The sequence below is a fragment of the Schistocerca piceifrons genome, chromosome 5 (assembly GCF_021461385.2).
Source record: "Schistocerca piceifrons isolate TAMUIC-IGC-003096 chromosome 5, iqSchPice1.1, whole genome shotgun sequence".
NCBI lineage: Eukaryota > Metazoa > Arthropoda > Insecta > Orthoptera > Acrididae > Schistocerca > Schistocerca piceifrons.
In genome coordinates this window covers 628,005,815-628,026,057 of record NC_060142.1, presented here as the reverse complement: position 1 = coordinate 628,026,057, position 20,243 = coordinate 628,005,815, and the positions used below count along the sequence as shown (strand labels likewise).

The 20,243-nt window shown below is 42.4% G+C and overlaps 1 protein-coding gene across 1 annotated transcript in view; it reads right to left on the bottom strand.

Annotated features, from left to right (window-relative positions):
- The window catches only part of LOC124799171 (synaptic vesicle glycoprotein 2B-like), a 239,455-nt gene extending 226,523 nt beyond the window's left edge, over nucleotides 1–12,932 (bottom strand). The window contains exon 1 of the mRNA XM_047262709.1: nucleotides 12,899–12,932. Within this exon, the coding sequence (XP_047118665.1) occupies nucleotides 12,899–12,932 (34 nt within the window). The remainder of the gene's footprint in view (nucleotides 1–12,898) is intronic.
- Between the last annotated feature and the right edge of the window lie 7,311 nt (nucleotides 12,933–20,243).

The window sequence follows — 20,243 nt, the reverse complement described above, 5'->3', positions numbered from 1 at the left end:
TTATTAAACGTTTTTCAATTAAGAAAAACATATGTTGGCTTTCATTACAGATGTTACTTGCAGACGTGGAGCACGTGAAGAAATAGATGGTGAGAATAGTAAAATTTCTGAAGTTGCTTGCATCATTCTATTGTTAGTTGCAAGAGTTTTCGACGGAAATGAATGAAGAGTATGCACTGCCAATACCTCTGGAACCGCAATAGATACTGAAGGCGGCTTTCACAGGTATGAATGTGTGGAAGGATCTCACGAAAGAAGATACTATTAGACATTCTAAACTGTGTGGAAATATTGGTCTCAACACAAATTTATTTATTTATTATTTTTATTCTTTTTTTTGTAGTTGGACAACTGAAATTATTACATATGCAAACAGTAACATGAGAATTCACAACAATAATGGCGTTTGTTTCATCGCAATACGTCAGCTATATCCCGAGAAATTGGATCGCGAAGTTGACGCCTGAAATGAACGGATTGCGGCGCTAATGCACTTTCCGCGATGTAAGCGTGACCCACACGTTGTTCGTAATTGCGTCGTGATTGATGTACGTATTCTTACTTTCAGTGCTATCACGAAGGCCGAAAATAATAATAGGGACTCCTGCCACAAACACTGATATGTACATGACGCTTTCCCTCGTGCATCTTGTATTTATCTACATACAGGCTACGGAATATTGCCGGCCGGTCTACGCGGCCCCGTTACACTGTCCACGCCAATCCTTCACCTCTGGAGTTGTGTACAGGAACAGGCCGCTGTGTGTGGGAACAGCTCACTGTGTGGAAGTACGTACAGGTCCATGGCACCGGTGTACTGTACACTGTAATTGGTGTCACTGTTGCAATCATGATATTAATTTACCTGTCCATTCCTTCTAGGCATTCGACATGGTATTCACAAATTAGCAAATGGTTGACATGATATTACTGTATTGTCACGAAAATGGCACACATGTGGCACAAGTGTATGCTCGGCGATATCCTAATAGACGTCACCCGACCCGCCCTACCTTCGTGAATACTGTTAGAAGGATTCACGCGACAGTGTGGTTTTCTCCAAGAAAACGGATCCAGAGCAGAGGTGTAACATAAGAAGCAGCAGTGGTAGCTTCTCTGGTGGCCACTGCAGTAAACCCTCAAGCAAGTATTCATGAAATGGAAGACAGATGGGAATCCTTCAAACAAACGTGATGTATATTCTGCACGGGCATAAATACCACCCGTATCATGTGGTGCTGCATCGAGCCCTCTATGGCAACTAAGTTCGCAGTTTGGATTGTTTGGGGGAGGAGACTAGACAGCGAAGTCATCGGTCTCATCGGATTAGGGAGGGACGGGGAAGGAATTCGGCCGTGCCCTTTCAAAGGAACTATCCCGGCATTTGCCTGGAGCGATTTAGGGAAATCACGGAAAACCTAAATCAGGATGGCCGGACGCGGGATTGAACCGTCGTCCTCCCGAATGCGAGTCCAGTGTGCTGGCCACTGCGCCACCTCGCTCGGTTAAGTTCGCAGTCTCTTGGAATACTGTCAATGGGTTCTACGGCAAGGGCATTACTTTACGCGTAGGGAACAGTTTACCAATGAGGGCATGTTTACAGACCATGGGAATATCAATTTACACAATGTGCACTACTGGTCACCAGAAAACCCACACTGGATTTGCTGGGTTGAACATCAGCGAAGTGTCAACACGATGGATGCCCTGTGCATAATGTCATGGTGGCACAACCGGAGCTAAACCAACAATTCCCACATGTCGCCGGACTTCATATCCATGGACTTTTTTCTCTGGAGACATGTGAAAGATGTGGTGTATCAGCAAGTCCCAACGACAATGGCCAAAATGAAAGCCCCTATTACCACTGCATGCGCTGCAACAACACCACAAACACTTACAGCCGTGAGTGGATCCATGATGGAGTGTGCACAGCGGTGTTACCGAGGAAATGGCGATCTCTTTGAACATATGTTGTAGCATTTCGGCTGAGAGACATGTGGTTGCACACCGTATATGTCTGTTTGTTTTGCTGGTGCTGCTGTACGTGTCTGTATGCATTGCACCGTCTGCAACGGTTCAGTTGTGTCGCAGTCATTAAAGATGTTCAGTGACAAGTCCTGTAAATGGCATGTACCATTGTGTAATTGATGTACAAGTACGTGCAGGTAGCATTTATCTCTCTGTGCGAGCCTTTGACAGCCGTTAACTTTGTTTACTGTGGCTGGTGGTTATCGGCATTTCGTTACTGTGATGTCCATTGTAGTACTGGCAAAAAGTTCAATAAAATACATACGAGTAAACCGTGTCCTTGTTTTCATTGTGGGTATGTTGCCCAGCCCACGTGCTAACAGTGTACATAGCAACACGAAAGTACAGCATTTCTCACATCGTAGTTACGAGCAACGTGCGGGTCATGCTTGCATCGTGGGAAATGCATATAGCAGCGCGTTTCGTTCATTTCACGCGTCAACTTATCGTTCCAATTTCTCGGGATGTAACTGACGTGTTGCGATGCAACTAATATCATTATAATTGTGATTTCTCATGTTATTGATTGCGTATTAAACTATATGGTGTGTCCATTTACAAAAAAGTTTGTGTTGAAACCAATACTTGCACGCGGTTTAGAATGTCTCATCGCATCTACTTTCGTGAGCCCCTACCATACACTCACAACTGTGAAAGCCGTTTGTCAATATCTATTGTGCTTCCAGACACATTGGCGGCGAAAAGTCTAGGTGGAACTCCCTGCATATTACTGGAAAGTACACTGATTAAGTCAATGGGCATGCCTGGGACGATTTTTCGGTTTAAAACCAGCTGTTGTTGAAATTATAAAGCACAGAGAACACCGAGAATGGCGTGGAGACCCTACATTTTACGTAGACTTGACTGCACTCTGCCAAATGTCCAAATGTGTGTGAAATCTTATGAGACTTATCTGCTAAGGTCGTCAGTCCCTAAGCTTACACACTACTTAACCTAAATTATCCTAAGGACAAACACACACACCCATGCCCGAGGGAGGACCCGAACCTCAGCCGGGACCAGCCGCACACTCCATGACTGCACTCTGCCCACCGCAAGACAAAGGTGAGAAACAACCTATTTCTGATTTGACTGGGACGCATGTAAGAAGAAAGTTGCGTTGAAGAAGGGACAAATTCTAAAAAACACAGTCCAGTTTCCTAAGCCCACTGGCGTTAAAGAAAACGCGATGTTTGAGGAATTCATTGTGGCTTTAAAAGAATTACAAAGATAGTTTCGTAAACGTTTAGAGGACACTGTCAATTGTACACATGTTTTCGAGACCGTTTGCCATTTCAGTTGAAAACGCCCCTGTGCTTTTGCAGATCTAACTCAATGACCTGTAAGATAATTCCCATTTCAGTGGCAAACCCTTTTACGCTAAAACTGTCCAAGACATCTATATTTCTTTTCCCAGGTAGAGCTTCCACGTCTCCATATTAAAGCTGCAAACGTGATAAAGTATGTCGACCAACATAGGTGTGTGATAAAGCGTTCTTTAAGATTATGAAACTGAGCTAAGTCATGAATAATTGGCAATCTAAGTGCGAAAATCTGTGAAAATAACTGCATCTGTCCGTGTACCGACAGTCTGTTTCGGATAAAACTTATATTGTTTCAGCCTGCATCTCGTGGTCGTGCGGTAGCGTTCTCGCTTCTCACGCCCGGGTTCGATTCCCGGCGGGGTCAGGGATTTTCTCTGCCTCGTGATGGCTGGGTGTTGTGTGCTGTCCTTAGGTTAGTTAGGTTTAAGTAGTTCTAAGTTCTAGGGGACTGATGACCATAGATGTTAAGTCCCATAGTGCTCAGAGCCATTTGAACCATTTTTATATTGTTTCAGCGCGCCATAAATAAATAAGACTGTTTTTTTATCTCTGTTGTCGAGAATCGTTGCTCGGTCTAAACATGGTGCGCAATAACGGACTGTCGTATCAAATCGGCTGGTGACACACAGACGCACACACACACACACACACACACACACACACTCACACACACACACACACACACACACACACACACACAACCAGTCATACCAAGAAAGCTTCATACATCACAACTTTGAGATTGAAGATTGATTTTACTGTTTTCAAGAGGAAAACTAAAGTTAATCACTATTGTCGCAAAAGACTTAAATACGTCTATCGAGTGATGTGGTGCAATGATTAAGATAGTGACATAAGTGTATACCGCCATCTATTGTTGAATTTAGTCAGATAGTATCGTAGTACTATTTGGAATACTATTCAAATACCAGATGGAAAGTTTCGATGTTCACTATTACAGTTTTATGAAAAATGGGCTCGACACAATTAACTGAATTTTCAGAGCTTGAGGTAATCTTTAGTGGCTGCACTTTGTTTGTGTACGTAGCGACAGCTCACGATGTCGAGAGACTTCAGCAGTAGGATGGGCATTCCTTGTTCCCAAGCAGAAATATTCCCAACAATTTCGTCTGCCGATGTATTGTTCAATTTTTACTGCGAAAGCCGTAGCCATTCCAGAGGATTTCAAATTTATTAGTCATTTGGGGCTCCAAAACTACTTACACAGTCAGACTGAGAAGGCATATTGAAATCTGTCGAAAACCCGAAGAAGGGCAACACAACGTATGTACAAACAATGGGGCTTATACGAGAGTCGTAGAATAGAAGAAGAGGGACGAGAATATCCCGCCAGCTCGTGTAGCTGGTTTAAAATAACGAGATGGACCAGCTGACGAAGGAGGCCAATGTTTATGGCCCTGCGCCGAACGCCATTATACCGTCCTATGATTCCAAGTTACGGATAAGGAAACCGGCCGAGGAAGACCGGGCACAGGATTGGCGCAGTTCGGGCTGCCATCCAATCAGTAAATAGAGGCACGTCGTTGTTTCGAAATTTGCAGGCGAGCGGAAAGCTGGTATGCAAGCATACAGACCGTGGTTCAACTCCTTCCTTGTTACATCACAAATCCATCAAGGATAACCCTTTCTGCGAATGCCAGAAAAAAGATGTAAACCGCTTGATAGCGCCTTTCTTGGCAATCACACACAACCGCTCACTTGACGAAAGGCCTGTTCCTAAAGACTGGAAAGTAGCACAGGTCACACCAATATTCAAGATAGGAAATAGGAGTAACCACTGAATTACAGACCCATATCACTGACCTCAATTTGCAGTAGGATTTTGGAGCATATACTGTACTCGAACATTATAAATCACTTTGAAGAAAATGACTTACTGATGCATAACCACCACGGATTCAGAAAATATCGTTCTTGTGCAACACAGCTAGCTCTTTATTCCCATGAAGTGGTTCAAATGGCTCCGAGCACTATGGGACTTAACAGCTGAGGTCATCAGTCCCCTAGAACTTATAATTACTTAAACCTAACTAACCTAAGGACGTCACGCACATCCATGCCCGAGGCAAGATTCGAACCTGCGATCGTAGCGGGCGCGTGGTTCCAGACTGAAGCTCCTAGAACCGCTCGGCCACTCCGGCCGGCTCCCATGAAGTAATGAGTGCTGTTGACAAGGGATCTCAGATCGATTCCATATTCCTAGATTTCCAGAAGGCTTTGATACCGTTGCTCACAAGCGGCTATTAATCAAATTGTGTGCATACGGAGTATCGTCTCAGTTGCGTGACTGGATTCGTGATTTCCTTTCAAAGAGGACACAGCTCGTAGTGATAGACGGTAAATCAACGAGTAGAACAGAAGTGATATCTGGCGTTCCGCAAGGTAGTGTCATAGGCCCTCTGCTGTTCCTGATTTACATAAATGATCTAGGTGATAATCTGAGCAGCTTCACTAGACTGTTTGCAGATTACGCTGTAATTTACCATCTAGTGAAATCATCAGACGATCAATTCCAATTGTAAAATGATCTAGAGAGAATTTCTGTATAGTGCGAACAGTGGCAATTGGCACTAAACAAAGAAAAGTGCGAGGTCATCCACATGGGTACTAAAAGAAATCCGATAAATTTGTATAAGATAAATCGCAGAGATCTAAGGGCTATCAATTCCACTAAGTACCTAGGAATTACAATTACGAGCAACTTAAATTGGAAAGACCACATAGATAATATTGTTGGGAAGGCGAAACAAAGACTGCGCTTTGTTGGCAGAACATTTGATGCGACAAACCCACTAAAGAGACAACCTACATAACACTTGTCCGTCCTCTGCTGGAATATTGCTGTGCGGTGTGGGATCCTTACCAGTTGGGACTGACGGAGGACATCGAAAAACTGCAAAGAAGGGCAGCTCGTTTCTTGTTATCGCGCAATAGCGGTGAGAGAGTCACTGATATGATAAGCGAGTTGGGGTGGCAGTTACTGAAACAAAATCGGTTTTCTTTGCGGCGAGATCTATCTGCGAAATTTCAATCACAAATTTTCTCTTCCAAATGCGAAAATATTTTGTTGACACCCACCTACGTACGGAGAAATGATCATCATAATAAAATAAGAGAAATCAGAGCTCGAACGGAAAGATTTAGGTGTTCCTTTTTCCCACGCGCCATTCGAGAGTGGAATGATATAGAAGTAGTATGAAAATGGTTCGATGAACCCTCTGCCAGGCACTTAAGTGTGAATTTCAGAGTAACCATGTAGATGTAGATGTAGATGATGTTTTCTTGCAGTTTCTTCCGAACACAGTCAAAACCTCTTACTGCAAAACCTCGTGAAAATGAAAGCGAATGCATCGGTTGTACTTGTTATGAAAATGCCCAAATATACGAAGCCCTTGTTACTTCACACGACACATAACTAGAGTTTGTGAAATATGGTGTACTGTTAGGCCTTACATTATTCACTTTAATCTCCAGTTGGACACTTCCCGGTTCTTTGAGTTCTTTTCAATATTCTAATCTGTCTGCAGTTGGTATTTTATCAAGATCGTTTAGTTACATGTATTGTGCGTGTGTTGATACTGTAAATTAATCTTAAATAATTGTTTAAACTCTTTATATGGTTACTTCTATGCATAGATTTTTTAAATCAGTACCAGGCCTTTGAGAGCAGCTTTCAATAAAACCGAAAAACCGAAAAACCCAAAAAGGGCACATTGGTCTCTCGATTGGCAGTAGTGGGGTTCAAATCACCATCGGGCTATCATAGTTAGGGTTTTCTGTGAATTTCCTAACAAGCGACTGGGGTAAATGCTAGGCTGGTCTCTTTGAAAGGAATGTGGCTGATTTTCATTATCCTAGTCGATTCCAGGTTTCTAATGACATCTTGATCAGTGGGAAATTAACCCACCATCTTCTTTCCTTCAAATAAGTCTCCCGCAAACTGCATCAGTCTCGCAAGTTGAATTCAAAATTTTATTGAGTAATTCGATGTGATCTTAAAATTTGTCTCTTAATCCGATGAGTTTGTGTAATTTTCCGTTCAGACAAGTTAACAGTACAAATTACAGAAAAATAGAGTATTTCCGTCCTTACTATACTGCAAATTAACAGACTAAACGAACTGTTTATGATAAACAATGGTCTGCAATCGATTACCTGAAATAACCATTACAATTTCTTTTACAAAGGTAATTACTTTCAGTTCACTGATGTCTTCGTTATTAAGAGCCGAAATGCATGTTCCGAAAATATACCTCTCATATTGCAGCCGCTCAGCAGATGACCTAATAATTGAATAAACTAATCAACATATAAAAGCTACACACAAAACATGTGCACTTTGAAAGCGCATAAAATGAAACTTTCTAGAAACATAAATGGTTGCGAGCTATCTTGAAACATGGAAGATTGAATACAACGGCAGATCGCGTAAGGGCCTCGTAACTATTTGCTTGCAGACGAGTCGCAAAATTTAAAGAAGATAACAGCAAGAGTGCATGTTTATCCTTGCACGCCTCGTGCGTGACAACTTGTTTTTCTGTGGGAACCTGTTGTCAGGTGGAATTCTGAGTAACAGGTGTGAGGCAGAATTACTGCTAGTGATAAGAGCAAAAAAGTGAATATTAATTAACAGCCCGCAGTCAAAGGAGAGTAAATCAGTGTAGCGGTGGGAAAGTGGAGGTGTACTTCAGATGTAGAGAAGAGTTATTCTTTAAAACCTGAGAGATCAATACAAAGCTAGATTTATAGGGACGAAATGCATCGAGAACATATTATCATCCGTGGATTTCCAAAACTGAAATTCCTGAATCATTTTCTGTTCTTTACTTTCTGTCTGAAATTTTTTTTTTATAGTATTTATTCCGAGGAGATGTGTAACAACCAGTAAATCACGTTAAATTAATCACAGTGGTTTGAAGTAACTTACGAACTTACAAGAGTCCTATAGCCTCGTTTTTGTCTGCACGTTCAGAGCCTGATCCTTCGAAGCAAAGAGTAGGACAACCTGTGTCATATCTTTTGGATATCCCGAATAAAAATGTGTTACAATGAGGAACCATTTTTAGGAATTTACGACAGGGAACGTCCCGTATCGTAACTGGATTACACACTCCTCACTAACCAGTAGATTCGGCTGCATACCCACAAACGTACGAGTTAATTGTGACCTTTATGCTTCGCCATACAGAAAAGCGAGCAAATTCAGTTTTATTTTGAAGACAGCCATAAAACGTAAATGATACTAACAGCAAGAGTACTCAAAGGTGTGTTGTAAAATCTCAGAACTGTTCCGCCTTTCTCAGCGAAACTAATACGATTCTCGCCCACCTCAGCTCAGACTCGAGCTACCTTCTTGCTGAAACGAATTTCTATTTTTCACAATCACGAGGCAGATAGACAAAAAAGAGTGCCAGATTCTAACGTTTATCTTTTACACAATATTTCAACGCGTAGTTTTACTATCATGTTTTATCACTCCACAATAGTATTGGTTGTTGACGGAAAACTGGATAATATTATGATCTAGATCCAACACAACCCACCAGTTTTAGGCTTTTTGAATTCCTTTCGGCGTGAGTTGTCCTCTTACTCGCGTTTTCTGGAATTCCGAGCATATTTACACATCGTATGAGTCGACGTCTTTTATTATTTTGCAGTTTTCATTTTAATACCTTTTTTCATTGATAACCTGGCAAATATTTTTATTGTCTCACTACTAATACCGTTCCACAAGCTCTTCAATATGATACTCGAATCGATGTCCCAGCTGAACGCGTTTCTACGTTGCACACATTTACAGCTTTACACAAAGGTAATTCATAACAATCGCTCGCATGCGCCTGCACTAGAACGATGACGTCAGAGGCAAAGAAAATTCTGTGCGACAAACACGTACAGACATGATCTGTCCACAGTGGATTGGGCCATTGTTTACGTATTATTAGTTTCGTAGTTATTAGCTTTTCATATCTGACGCTATTTTGTCACACAAGAAACTCGACCGCCAAATATTGTAAAGAGCGTGTAGACGTTTTCGCGGCGAGAATGATGAAGAATGATAAGCAAGCGACAGATGTACGTAACGTCGCATCACCTCACCAATTTCACGTACGCGGAATCAAATACTTACCGTTTCGTAAGATGCTCGTCACTCAGCCAGCTGATATGACAGCTAACAAGCACGTCACGATGGAATTAGAAATGAAGTACGACAGACTAATTAAATCGGCTCCCTGTTTCCTGGGAGAAATGAGTAATTCTAAAACTTGGTGGGCTCACATACGAACAACTCATTACAACAGCTGCATTATCAAGCTTGACTGTTGTCTTAAGGCCGTGTTAGAGATAGGCAAAAACTAGAATTTCAAGGTATTTCCATCTCGAAACACAAAAGAAATCGAATGTGCTTCGGGGATTGGGACTTTCATCTAGTACAGAAGTCTGCGTCCTTTTTTGCTTAATTTAGTCATCCACACCCATTCCTAGCATTTTTTTTGTACTAGCAGACACTGCCAGAGATGAAAGAAATTTTAAGTGGCGGATAAAAGTCCTAGGATCGACAACAGATTGTACCTCAGACCTTTGTATCCGAAGTGTGGCTGATGGTCACTTTCTTCCTTACATTTTATTCAATAAATAATACTTGTTACACGCTCATATCACGGTAACAGGAATAAAATCCTTTCATAAATTTTGTAAACTGTAAAACATTTATATTTAATAATGCAGTCTTCTTTTGAAAACCAATTTATTTGCCCTTATCGCTACGTAAACACAATTATTACTGGATTACTTATTTCGGCCACATGTATTGCCATCCTAGATCCATAAAATCTGAGGATGGCAATACATGTTGCCGAAACAAGTAATCCAGTGATTATGTTTATAAAGCGATCTTGGCCAATAAATTGGTTTCCAAAAGAAGACTGCAACACCAAATTACTGATCGTCTCCTGTGCTGACTAATTATGTCAGGTAACGGTAATTTACATTTTAGTCTTCAGTACACACATTCTGTAAGAAACATAATGCATCACTGACTGAGCGATTTGGAGACTGGTTTATGTGCAACGCTTTAAAATGTACGCTGGGTGAGACCAAGGGACGAATGTGTTCAGCAGGTTCAGACGGATGTAGGCTGGAGTACGTACGAAGCGGTGAAGACGCTTGCACAGAACAGACTGCCATAGAAAGCTTTATCTAATCGGCATTCAGACGCAAGACCGTAACAACAACAACAAGCACTGCATGTGCAGACATTGTTTCACGCAAATGTTTAGCTGCTTGCAAAATAGTAACTCATTTATGCTTATTGCGAAGCTGTGTATCATAATCGCCTGTTAGACGGCATTTTGTGCTTCCCTAGTCTTCGGATCCGTTGACTTCGAACATCGATTGTACACGGACGCGTAATTCTACAGTTGAAATGACCATGGTAAGTGGTAGAACATACACATCTCCATGTTTTGAAATCATTTTAATCGGTTTAAGCGGTTCGAGATGGGCCGGCCGGCAGAACGTGAGAATTTACAGTTGCTTTAGACATCGACATAAGGCAGCAAATCGACAAAGCTGTTACGCTCGTCCGCGAATACGTGTATGGTTTTATTCTTTCTTTCGGTTTTCAGAAAAGGACGATTGGCCCTTTTCTAGTAGAATGTTCTTTCCTGCAGAGCATTTGGAGTACTAACGAGTGACATGACGCAGCGGTAGGAAACATTCGCGAGAACATTATTCAGGTTTTCGTCAGGCCCTCCAGATTAGGATTTCCCCGCGGTTTTCCAAATTCGCTTAAAGCAAATACCCGGGCAGTTCCTCTGGAAAGGCCACGGCCGGTTTCTCTTCCCATGCTTCGCTAATCAAAGCTGGTGATTCGTTCGTACTGACCCTATCGTCAAGGCGACATTAAACTTTAACCCGTCTGCCTTTCGATTTGCAGCAATGCTCTTGCCGTGGTGAGACCATAAGGCCCTACTTGCCGCCGCGAGCGACTGCCAGAGCTGGGGAACCATTTGTCGCGCTCTCAGTTGCTGGCGGTCAGCGCATGCTCGGCGACAGCCGCTTCGTGCATCCCTCGCCGACACGTGTATGGATCGCGGGTATACTCTTTCGACGAGAGTGAACTCCTCATTTGAATAACCAGAGCGCGTTTCATTTGGTGAGCCAAAACGCTGTCGTACGAATACCGAAATGCTGACTCCCGTTCAGGCGTTTCACATATTTTCAACGTTTCATCAGGGTCATTTCAGAGTGAACTGTGTCTAATGTTGTCTTTAGTTCGTAAAATTGTTTGCTACAGCTTTCCATGACAATGTGTTCCGTGCAAGTTCTCTGCACACACTTCCTTCCGTTAGCGAGATGCTTCGGGATGTGTCCTATCCCTCCCTTCACTCAAGTCGTGCTACAAATTTCTTTTCGTCTCATTTCGATTCACCACCTCTTCATTAGTTACCTGTTCTACCCATATAACCTTCAACGTTCTTGTGTAGCATCACACTTCAGAAGTTCCCATTCTCTTATCTGTACTATTAGTCGCCCACGCTTCAGTTTCTGTTAATTTTGCATCCAAAGCATTAATTTCAGAAACGGGTTTCTAACTATTAAATTTACATTACATGTGAAAATATATTTCTTTTCAGAAACGGTTTTCTTGCTATTGCCAGCCTGTATTTTATATCCTCTTTACTTTGGTCATTGTCGATTATTTTGCTGCTCATGTGGCAAAACACGTCTACCGCTTTTAGTGTTTCATTTCCTACTCTACTCCGCTCAGTACCGCCTTGTTTAATTCTACTACATCCCATTACCCCTGTTTCCATTTCGCTGATGTTCGCCTTACAACCTCTTTTCGAGAGACTATCCATTCCTTTCAACTCGTTCGTCGTTTAACACGGAATTACGCTGTCATCACCAAGTCTTAAGGATTGTACTCGGTCGCTCTGAACTTGAGCATCCTTTATTGCACCCGTAGTATACAGGCTGAATAAAATTGTGGATAGGTTACATCCCCGTCTTTCTCCCTTCTCAACTAGTTACTCGTTTCGGTGTCTTTTGACTCTTGTAGCTGCACTCTGATTTCTGTCAAGTCGTAGATAATCCTTCGGTAGCTGTATTTTATCGCTGATACCTTCAGTATTTCAAAGACTTCATGCCACTCAACATTGTCAAAGCCATTGTGTAAAGAATGGTCAGAATATAATACAGGTCCACGCCATAGCATTGTTTGCATATTACAGACGCGTTAGTTGTGCAATGATCGCCATACAAGTTAAGAAAGGCTAAAAACTGTAGGTGTCTTTAACTCATTTGATTTATGGGAAAAAAAAACTTTTTGATTGAAGTTAAGTATTTTTTACGAAGCCGAGACAAACCTTTTCTAAATATACCGTTAACGACCTTGTAAGGCAGGAGAAATTCTCCCTAGAAAATAATGGAGAAAATCACGAATGAAAGGTAAGAGCGAGTTATCCCCGAGTGGGCACTTGAAATGCACCAACTGCCCTTAGCATGCGTGTGCCTACCTTCAGAGTCTGGAGTAGCCTTGGTGTTCTTCATGGCTTTCAGCGTGCTACTGCCTCAGAAACAGATGATGCGACAGTATAAGGAGCAAAACTTATCAGCTGAAGCACTCGGCCATAATTCACAGCGACCTGGAGCCCTGCCACGTATCACAAAGCACTATTTGTGCAGTTGTATGTCCTCAGACGACACAAATATGTGCGTCACCAGAAGTCTAAAAGTTGGCATTCCGCTGCAGTTACTTCACTATCGTTACCTCTCAGCTGTTCCGTTTGTACATGGACGCCGCCAGGATTTTGTAAATATTATTTGGCAGTATCTTCACTCTTTTCCCAAACGAATTAAAATGCAGTATTCGACGCTCATAAACTCCTCTACGATATACAACGTACGTTGTCGGTTACATGACGTTTATTCACGAATACATTACAGTTGTCACGGTTGGATTGACTGTTCCGAGGATATCACGAAAAAGACATTTCACAATAGAAGATTTTTCTTGTAGTAAAACTTGAAGACATGATATATCGCCGTTCCACAAGTGAACTATCTTTATGCCCTGATACATAATGCAAAATGATGATCGCTAGCAGCCTTCAAATGTAAATATCACTAAAGCACCCATATTGTCCAAATCTTCCGCAAAACGACATTAAAATGAAACAGTCTGCTCGAGAAACAAATAACTATCAAGGTAAGTAATACTACAAAAGTAGCGAAAAAACATAGGGGTTGTTCAGGCTAGGCGGTAGTTTGAGACACTCTCATGAACAATCGCCAGTCGATACACATATAGGGAAATCAGATCGCATTCAGAGTAAAGACGGTTCGATTGTAAAAATGTTATCAGTAGATTGTCAAAGTATTCGTAACAGAATTTACTGCCTTCCAGGAAAGTTCTCAATCTCAGGTTATTCTTGGGACTGAGAGCTGGCTAAAATCCGAAGTAAAAAGCTCTGAGATATTTAGCGAGTCTTGGAATGTTTATTGGGCAGACAGAGTAGAAGTGTTAATTGCAATCGACAAAAATATTGTCTCTACTGACGTTGGAATTGAGTTTGATAGTGAAGTTATCTGGTCGCGCATAACAGGTGTAGCTGAAAACAAATTACTTGGATGTTTTTACTGACCACCCGACACCGCTGTGACAGTTCTACAGTCATTCAAAGAAAGTCTATCCACGCAATACTAGTCGGCTGTGACTTTAAGCCACCGAGACTGGGACGTGGATGGATTCATTGCTGGGGGTACAGACAGACAGTCTTGTGAAGCACTTTTGGACACGTTTTCCGAAAACTGTCTTGAGCAGCTAGATCGGCAGCCCACACCCAATGGAAGTATCTTGGACCTTGTAATTACAAACAGACCAGACGTCATCGATGATATTAGTATAGACAGGGATTAGTGATCATGATGCCATCATAGCGACTATGGCTACGAAAGTTAATAAAGCAGTCAAGGGAGCTAGGAGAGTGTTTCTGCTAGAAAGAGCAGATGAACAATTGTTAGCATCCCACTTAGACAATGAACAGTAATCATTACTTGCAGTAAGATGGACGTAGAGGAATTACGGGCAGAGTTTAAACAGATTGTAAATCGTGCTCTGGACAATTATGTGCCTGTTAAGTAGATTAATGACGGAAAAGACCCACCGTGGTTTAATAACGAAATTCGGAAAACGCTAAGGTAGCAAAGGCTGTTGTACTCTTTGTTCAAAAGTGGACGGGCAAATGACGACAGGCAAAGATTAGAAGAGATCTGTGCCTCTGCGAAAAAACCATCGTCATTCTTGGCTAACGATCTGGCGGAGAAGCCGAAAAACATTTGGTCGAACGTTTCTCTAAGTGGGTTTAAGGCCTCCAGCGAGTCCCTCGTTGACAAATCTGGTTTGGCAGTAGAAGATAGCAAGAGGAAGGTCGAAGTTTTTAATTCCACGTTTAAGAAATCGTTCACACAGGAGAATCGTACAAAATCACCATCGTTTGACCATCACACAGAGTCCCATATGGATGATACAGTAATAAGCAGTCCTGGCGTAGAGAAAGAACTGAAAGACTTGAAAATAAATAAGTCGTCAGGTCCGGGTGGAATCCCAGTTTGGTTTTGCAAAGAGTGTTCTACGTCACTAGCCCCTTACTTAGTTCAGATTTATCGCGAATCTCTCGACCAGCGCAAAATGCCAACGTCTGAAAAAAAGCGCAAGTGCTCCTGTATATAAAAAGAGTAAAAGAGCACACCCGCAAAATTACAGAGCAATATCCGTAACAGTTTATAAGGAAAACGGTTACAACAACAAACAGATCTGACAAGCAGTGTCATCCAAGCCTCAAAGGAAGAAGACCTCTGAAGAAGACACCAAGCAGGTTGCATTCTTACCTTTTTGTGGTTCGACAGCAGGGAAGATTAGTCGGCTCCTGAAGAGCCACAGAATAGACACAATCTTCAGGCCCCCGGCAAAGATCCGGCAACTAATGAAATCTGTGAAAGACGATGTAGGCCTCGAAACGCCAGGAATTTACAAGATACCTTGTGGATTTGGGCAGTTTTATGTCGCCCAGACTGTTCGCACTATTAAACAGCGCCGCATAGAACATGAAAGGTGTTACCGTCTGCGCTATCCAGAAAAGTCAGCTGTAGCAGAACATGCTCTGGAACACGGACACCGAACTGCATTTGACGAGACACCTATTATTAAACGGACTAATGGCTTCTGGGGTAGCGTGATAAACGAGGCCATAGAGATTAGAATTCCTGACAACACCTTCAATAGAGACGGTGGACTGCAGCTGAATACAGCGTGGGACCTGGTGTTGAGGGAGTTGAAGCGACCCCGGCGGTCGCACGGCCAAAACATTACCGCATATGTTGCGGGACCGAGCACCAGTGACGTCACGAGTGAGGGCGCGGCTATACAAGCCCGGCAATGACAACCACACGACAGTCATCCACTTGACAATGGCAGAGGAGATCTCTGCCGAAAGCTCGTGTGCAGTAAACCACTTGACTCGGCTTGAAACCCGAGAATGTTTTATTAATTGTAAGGGTTGTCGGCGGATAGATTCGCCTCAACTCAACTCAGCACCTCAATGTGCAGACATACCACGATGGGCGAAAAATTGAGAAAACTGGTACCTGTACATTTCCTTGGAATAAAATGAAATACATCACAACAGAAGATGGAATTCTGATATTCCATGCCCTTTTCCTTTAACTGCGCCTGTTTAGTCATTTTATTCTGCTGGAATGTAAGCATATTTTAAGATTTAATAGTACTTGGATTTCCAGACTCAGTTATTATGGTATTACAAGAGAGTAATTAGATTTTGGACCAGTGGTGGCGACGTAGTGTGGGGGAGGGGGGGGGGGAGGGGCTGTTGCATATAGCGCAGTCGACTCTGGTGAATTCAAGCAGCCCGCTGAAAAAATCTTTTGGAAACGAATGAAATACAGAACGTGCTGTCATCACATACTCCTTTCGCTCTGCACAAATCCTTCTCCATCGTTCCGTATCAGAACTGGTTTTCATAATTGAGTACCACCCACGTAACCACATTGGGTGACATTTTGCCATTTGTGCTCCTAATGATAGAATTTTGAGCAATTTTTTAAAGAAATGTAACCATCACCGTTGGGGCGATAATTTCTTGATCGAAGCGATTTTTGGGTGAAAGAGACAAATCAGAATCTATTTTGACGCACTGATTTCAATTTAATGTTGTTTCTAACGATGTATGCCGCTCCGCTGCCTTGTGAAATACTGAAATATTGCAATCCCAAAAGTTGTACTGTTGCCCGCGTCACAACAGCATTTCGGCGCATAGACGCGGAAACGTAAGGAAGCGTGGAGTGACGAGAGCGGCGCATGCGCATCAGCACAGAGCGGACAAACGCCACGTTGCCGACCTGCGTTACTGCGAGCAACAGTTAGGCTCATTTGCCTACGGTACATTCTATTATACTTCCAAATCTATGAGGGGAAGAGTACATACTAAAGCCAATTTCGATCAATCGTCATGAGAGAAATACTAATTCACGTCTTGACGATTTGCGTCCACTGCTCCACAGATTTACTCTGCGTGACACCGGGAAGCTCGAGCAGCTGACACAGCTTTGTGAAGACGTGAAGTACAATTTTTCTCAAAATGATAGTCGTCTAATTGGTTGTAATAGTTATCATTTATTGCGAGTTGAAATGTATTATAAGTACAAATTTACAACAAAATTAACTTCAAGCACAAACTGAAATCACTATATTTGCTTGTACAACTGCTTCTACTCAATATAGTTTTTAAAAATGTGTAAGGTATATATATATATATATATATATATATATATATATGTGTGTGTGTGTGTGTGTGTGTGTGTGTGTGTGTGTGTGTTTGATTATAGTTAAGTGTAATCACTGAGCATAAAAAAGAATCAGTGGTAGAAAAGACTAATGTAAAAGAATATCGTAAAAATGGTCAGTAAGTTGTCATATTCTTTGCCGTTAATGGGCATTATGAGTGTAAACTAATTCGTTCGACATTACAGTAGGAGACTGAATTTATAATCCATTGAACAAGCAAACAGTTATCCAACATCTGCCAATAACTCCAGGGAACGCAGACCGATAACATCGAAAACCACCTATATCTCGGCAAGTAACAGTTACTGTCATTTTAAGGCCTTATCCAGTTCGTGCCTTTAAAATGACAGAGATTTACATGTGGAAATATCAGACTGCTGACGAATTTATCCAGCTGTATTCTCAGTTGTTATCAGAGCATACAATACAGGGTGAGTCACCTAACGTTACCACTGGATATATTTCGTAAACCACATCAAATACTGACGAACCGATTCCACAGACCGAACGAGAGGAGAGGGGCTAGTGTAATTGTTTAATACAAACCATACAAAAATGCACGGAAGTATGTTTTTAACACAAACCTACGTTTTTTTAAAAAAATGGAACCACGTTAGTTTTGTTAACACATTTGAACATATAAACAAATACGTAATCAGTGCCGTTTGTTGCATTGTAAAATAATAATTACATCCGGAGATATTGTAACCTAAAGTTGACGCTTGAAACCACCGACGTTCAGTTGCGTGTTGTAACAAACACGTGCCACGGTCGGCGAGCAGCATCTACAGGGACATGTTTACGATGACGACCGTGTTTACGAGTGTGGCTGTAGTGCACTTTTGTGCTTTGGTCTAGCTGTCGCAGTGTCCGCATGTAACGCTTGCTGCTATTGTTATTCTGCATTCGTCTCCGCACGCAGACCAACTGTAGTACACCGTGTTACCAGACGTCTTTGATAGTGTAGTGTTGTAGGAACTGTGACCATGGTGTATTCGAACTCTGAAAAGGCGCAGACGATACTCATCTATGGCGAGTGTCGACGAAATGCAGCTGAAGCCTGCAGGGTGTATGCAGAACGGTACCCGGACAGAGAGCATCCAACTGTATGCAACAGGTATGGTCGTAGCACACAAACGGGTCCGTAACAGGCCCGTCACAGGAGAAGCGGGTGCAGTTGGTGTGTTAGCTGCTGTTGCCATGAACCCACACATGAGTACACGGGACATTGCAAGAGCCGGTGGACTGAGTCAAAGTAGTGTCATGCGCATACTGCATCGTCACCGCTTTCACGCGTTTCATGTGTCGCTACATCAGCAATTACATGGTGATGACTTTAATCATCGAGTGCAATACTGTCAATGGGCATTAACAGAGAATGCGTTGCAGTTCTACCTGTTTACCGATGAAGCGGGTTTCACAAACCACGGGGCAGTGAATCCACGGAACATGCATTACTGGTCCGTGGACAATCCTCGCTGGCTCAGACAGGTAGAGCGACAGCGACCGTGGACTGTAAATGTATGGTGCGGAATCATTGGCGACCACCTCATTGGTCGTCACATCATTGCAGGGGCCCAAACAGCTGCACCATACATCGCGTTTCTGCAGAATGATCTGCCAACGTTGCTCGAAAATGTCCCACTGGAAACGCGTCGACTTATGTGGTATCAACATGATGGTGCACCTGCACATTCCGCAATTAACACTAGGCTGACCCTTGACAGGATGTTCGACGGGCGTTTCATAGGACGTGGAGGACGCATAAATTGGCCAACCCGTTCTCCTGACATTACACCTCTGGACTTCTTTCTGCGGGGTACGTTAAAGGAGAATGTGTACCGTGATGTGCCTACAACCCCAGAGGATATGAAACAACGTATTGTGGCAGCCTGCGGCGACATTACACCAGATGTACTGCGGCGTGTACGACATTCATTAGGCCAGAGATTGCAGTTGTGTGCAGCAAATGATAGCCACCACATTGAACATCTATTGGCCTGAAATGTCGGGACACACTCTATTCCACTCCGTAATTGGAAACGGAAACCACGTGTGTACGTGTACCTCACCCCTCATGGTATGTACATGTGCGTCAGTGAAAAAGACCAATAAAAAGGTGTTAGCATGTGGACGTAATGTGCTGTTCCACTCTCTTCTGTACCTAAGGTCCATCACCGTTCCCTTTGGATCCCTACGTAATACGGTGCTCTCCGATACACACGATCGAACAGCGGAGGAGTGGTACTCAAGCGTCAAATTTAGGTTACAATATCTCCGGATGTAATTAACATTTTACAATGCAACAAACGACACTGATTACGTATTTGTTTATATGTTCAGATGTGCTAACAAAACTAACTGGGTTCCATTTAAAAAAAACTTAGGGTTGTGTTAAAAAACATACTTCCGTGCATTTTTTATGGTTTGTATTAACCAATTACACTAGCCCCTCTCCTCACGTTCGGTCTGTGGAATCGATTCGTCAGTATTTGATGTGGTTTACGAAATATATCCAGCGGTAATGTTAGGTGACACCCTGTATAGTGAGAAAAGCTTAACTTTTCCTTGGTCAATACGTTGAACAGTATAATCTGCATAGCTCAAAGGATACAAAGTCCTAATCAAAAAGTCAACTGATGTGTTGACAAACACATTTTTTAAATCGTGAGTCTTCAAAACTAAGAAATATTATTATTTTGTTCCAAAGTCTACATCGTAATAGGCCTACCATCGTCACATCTACTTGAGCCTGTTTCCAAACAATCTGATTGTAAATTTACGATGATAGCTTCAACACTTATATCCGTCATCGCTTCCCTATCTAACTCTTCTTTCTGAAGCTTTTCAGCAAGCTGTACAGACGGTGCCCAAGCTACAGGTGGGATGTTGTCTATTGCCTCATGCACAAGCGATTCAGTGTAAAACATGTTATCTTGAATGTTTTGTCTGTGTCTTCCACATATCCTTCACCCTTTGCCGAAATTAATTCCATGGGG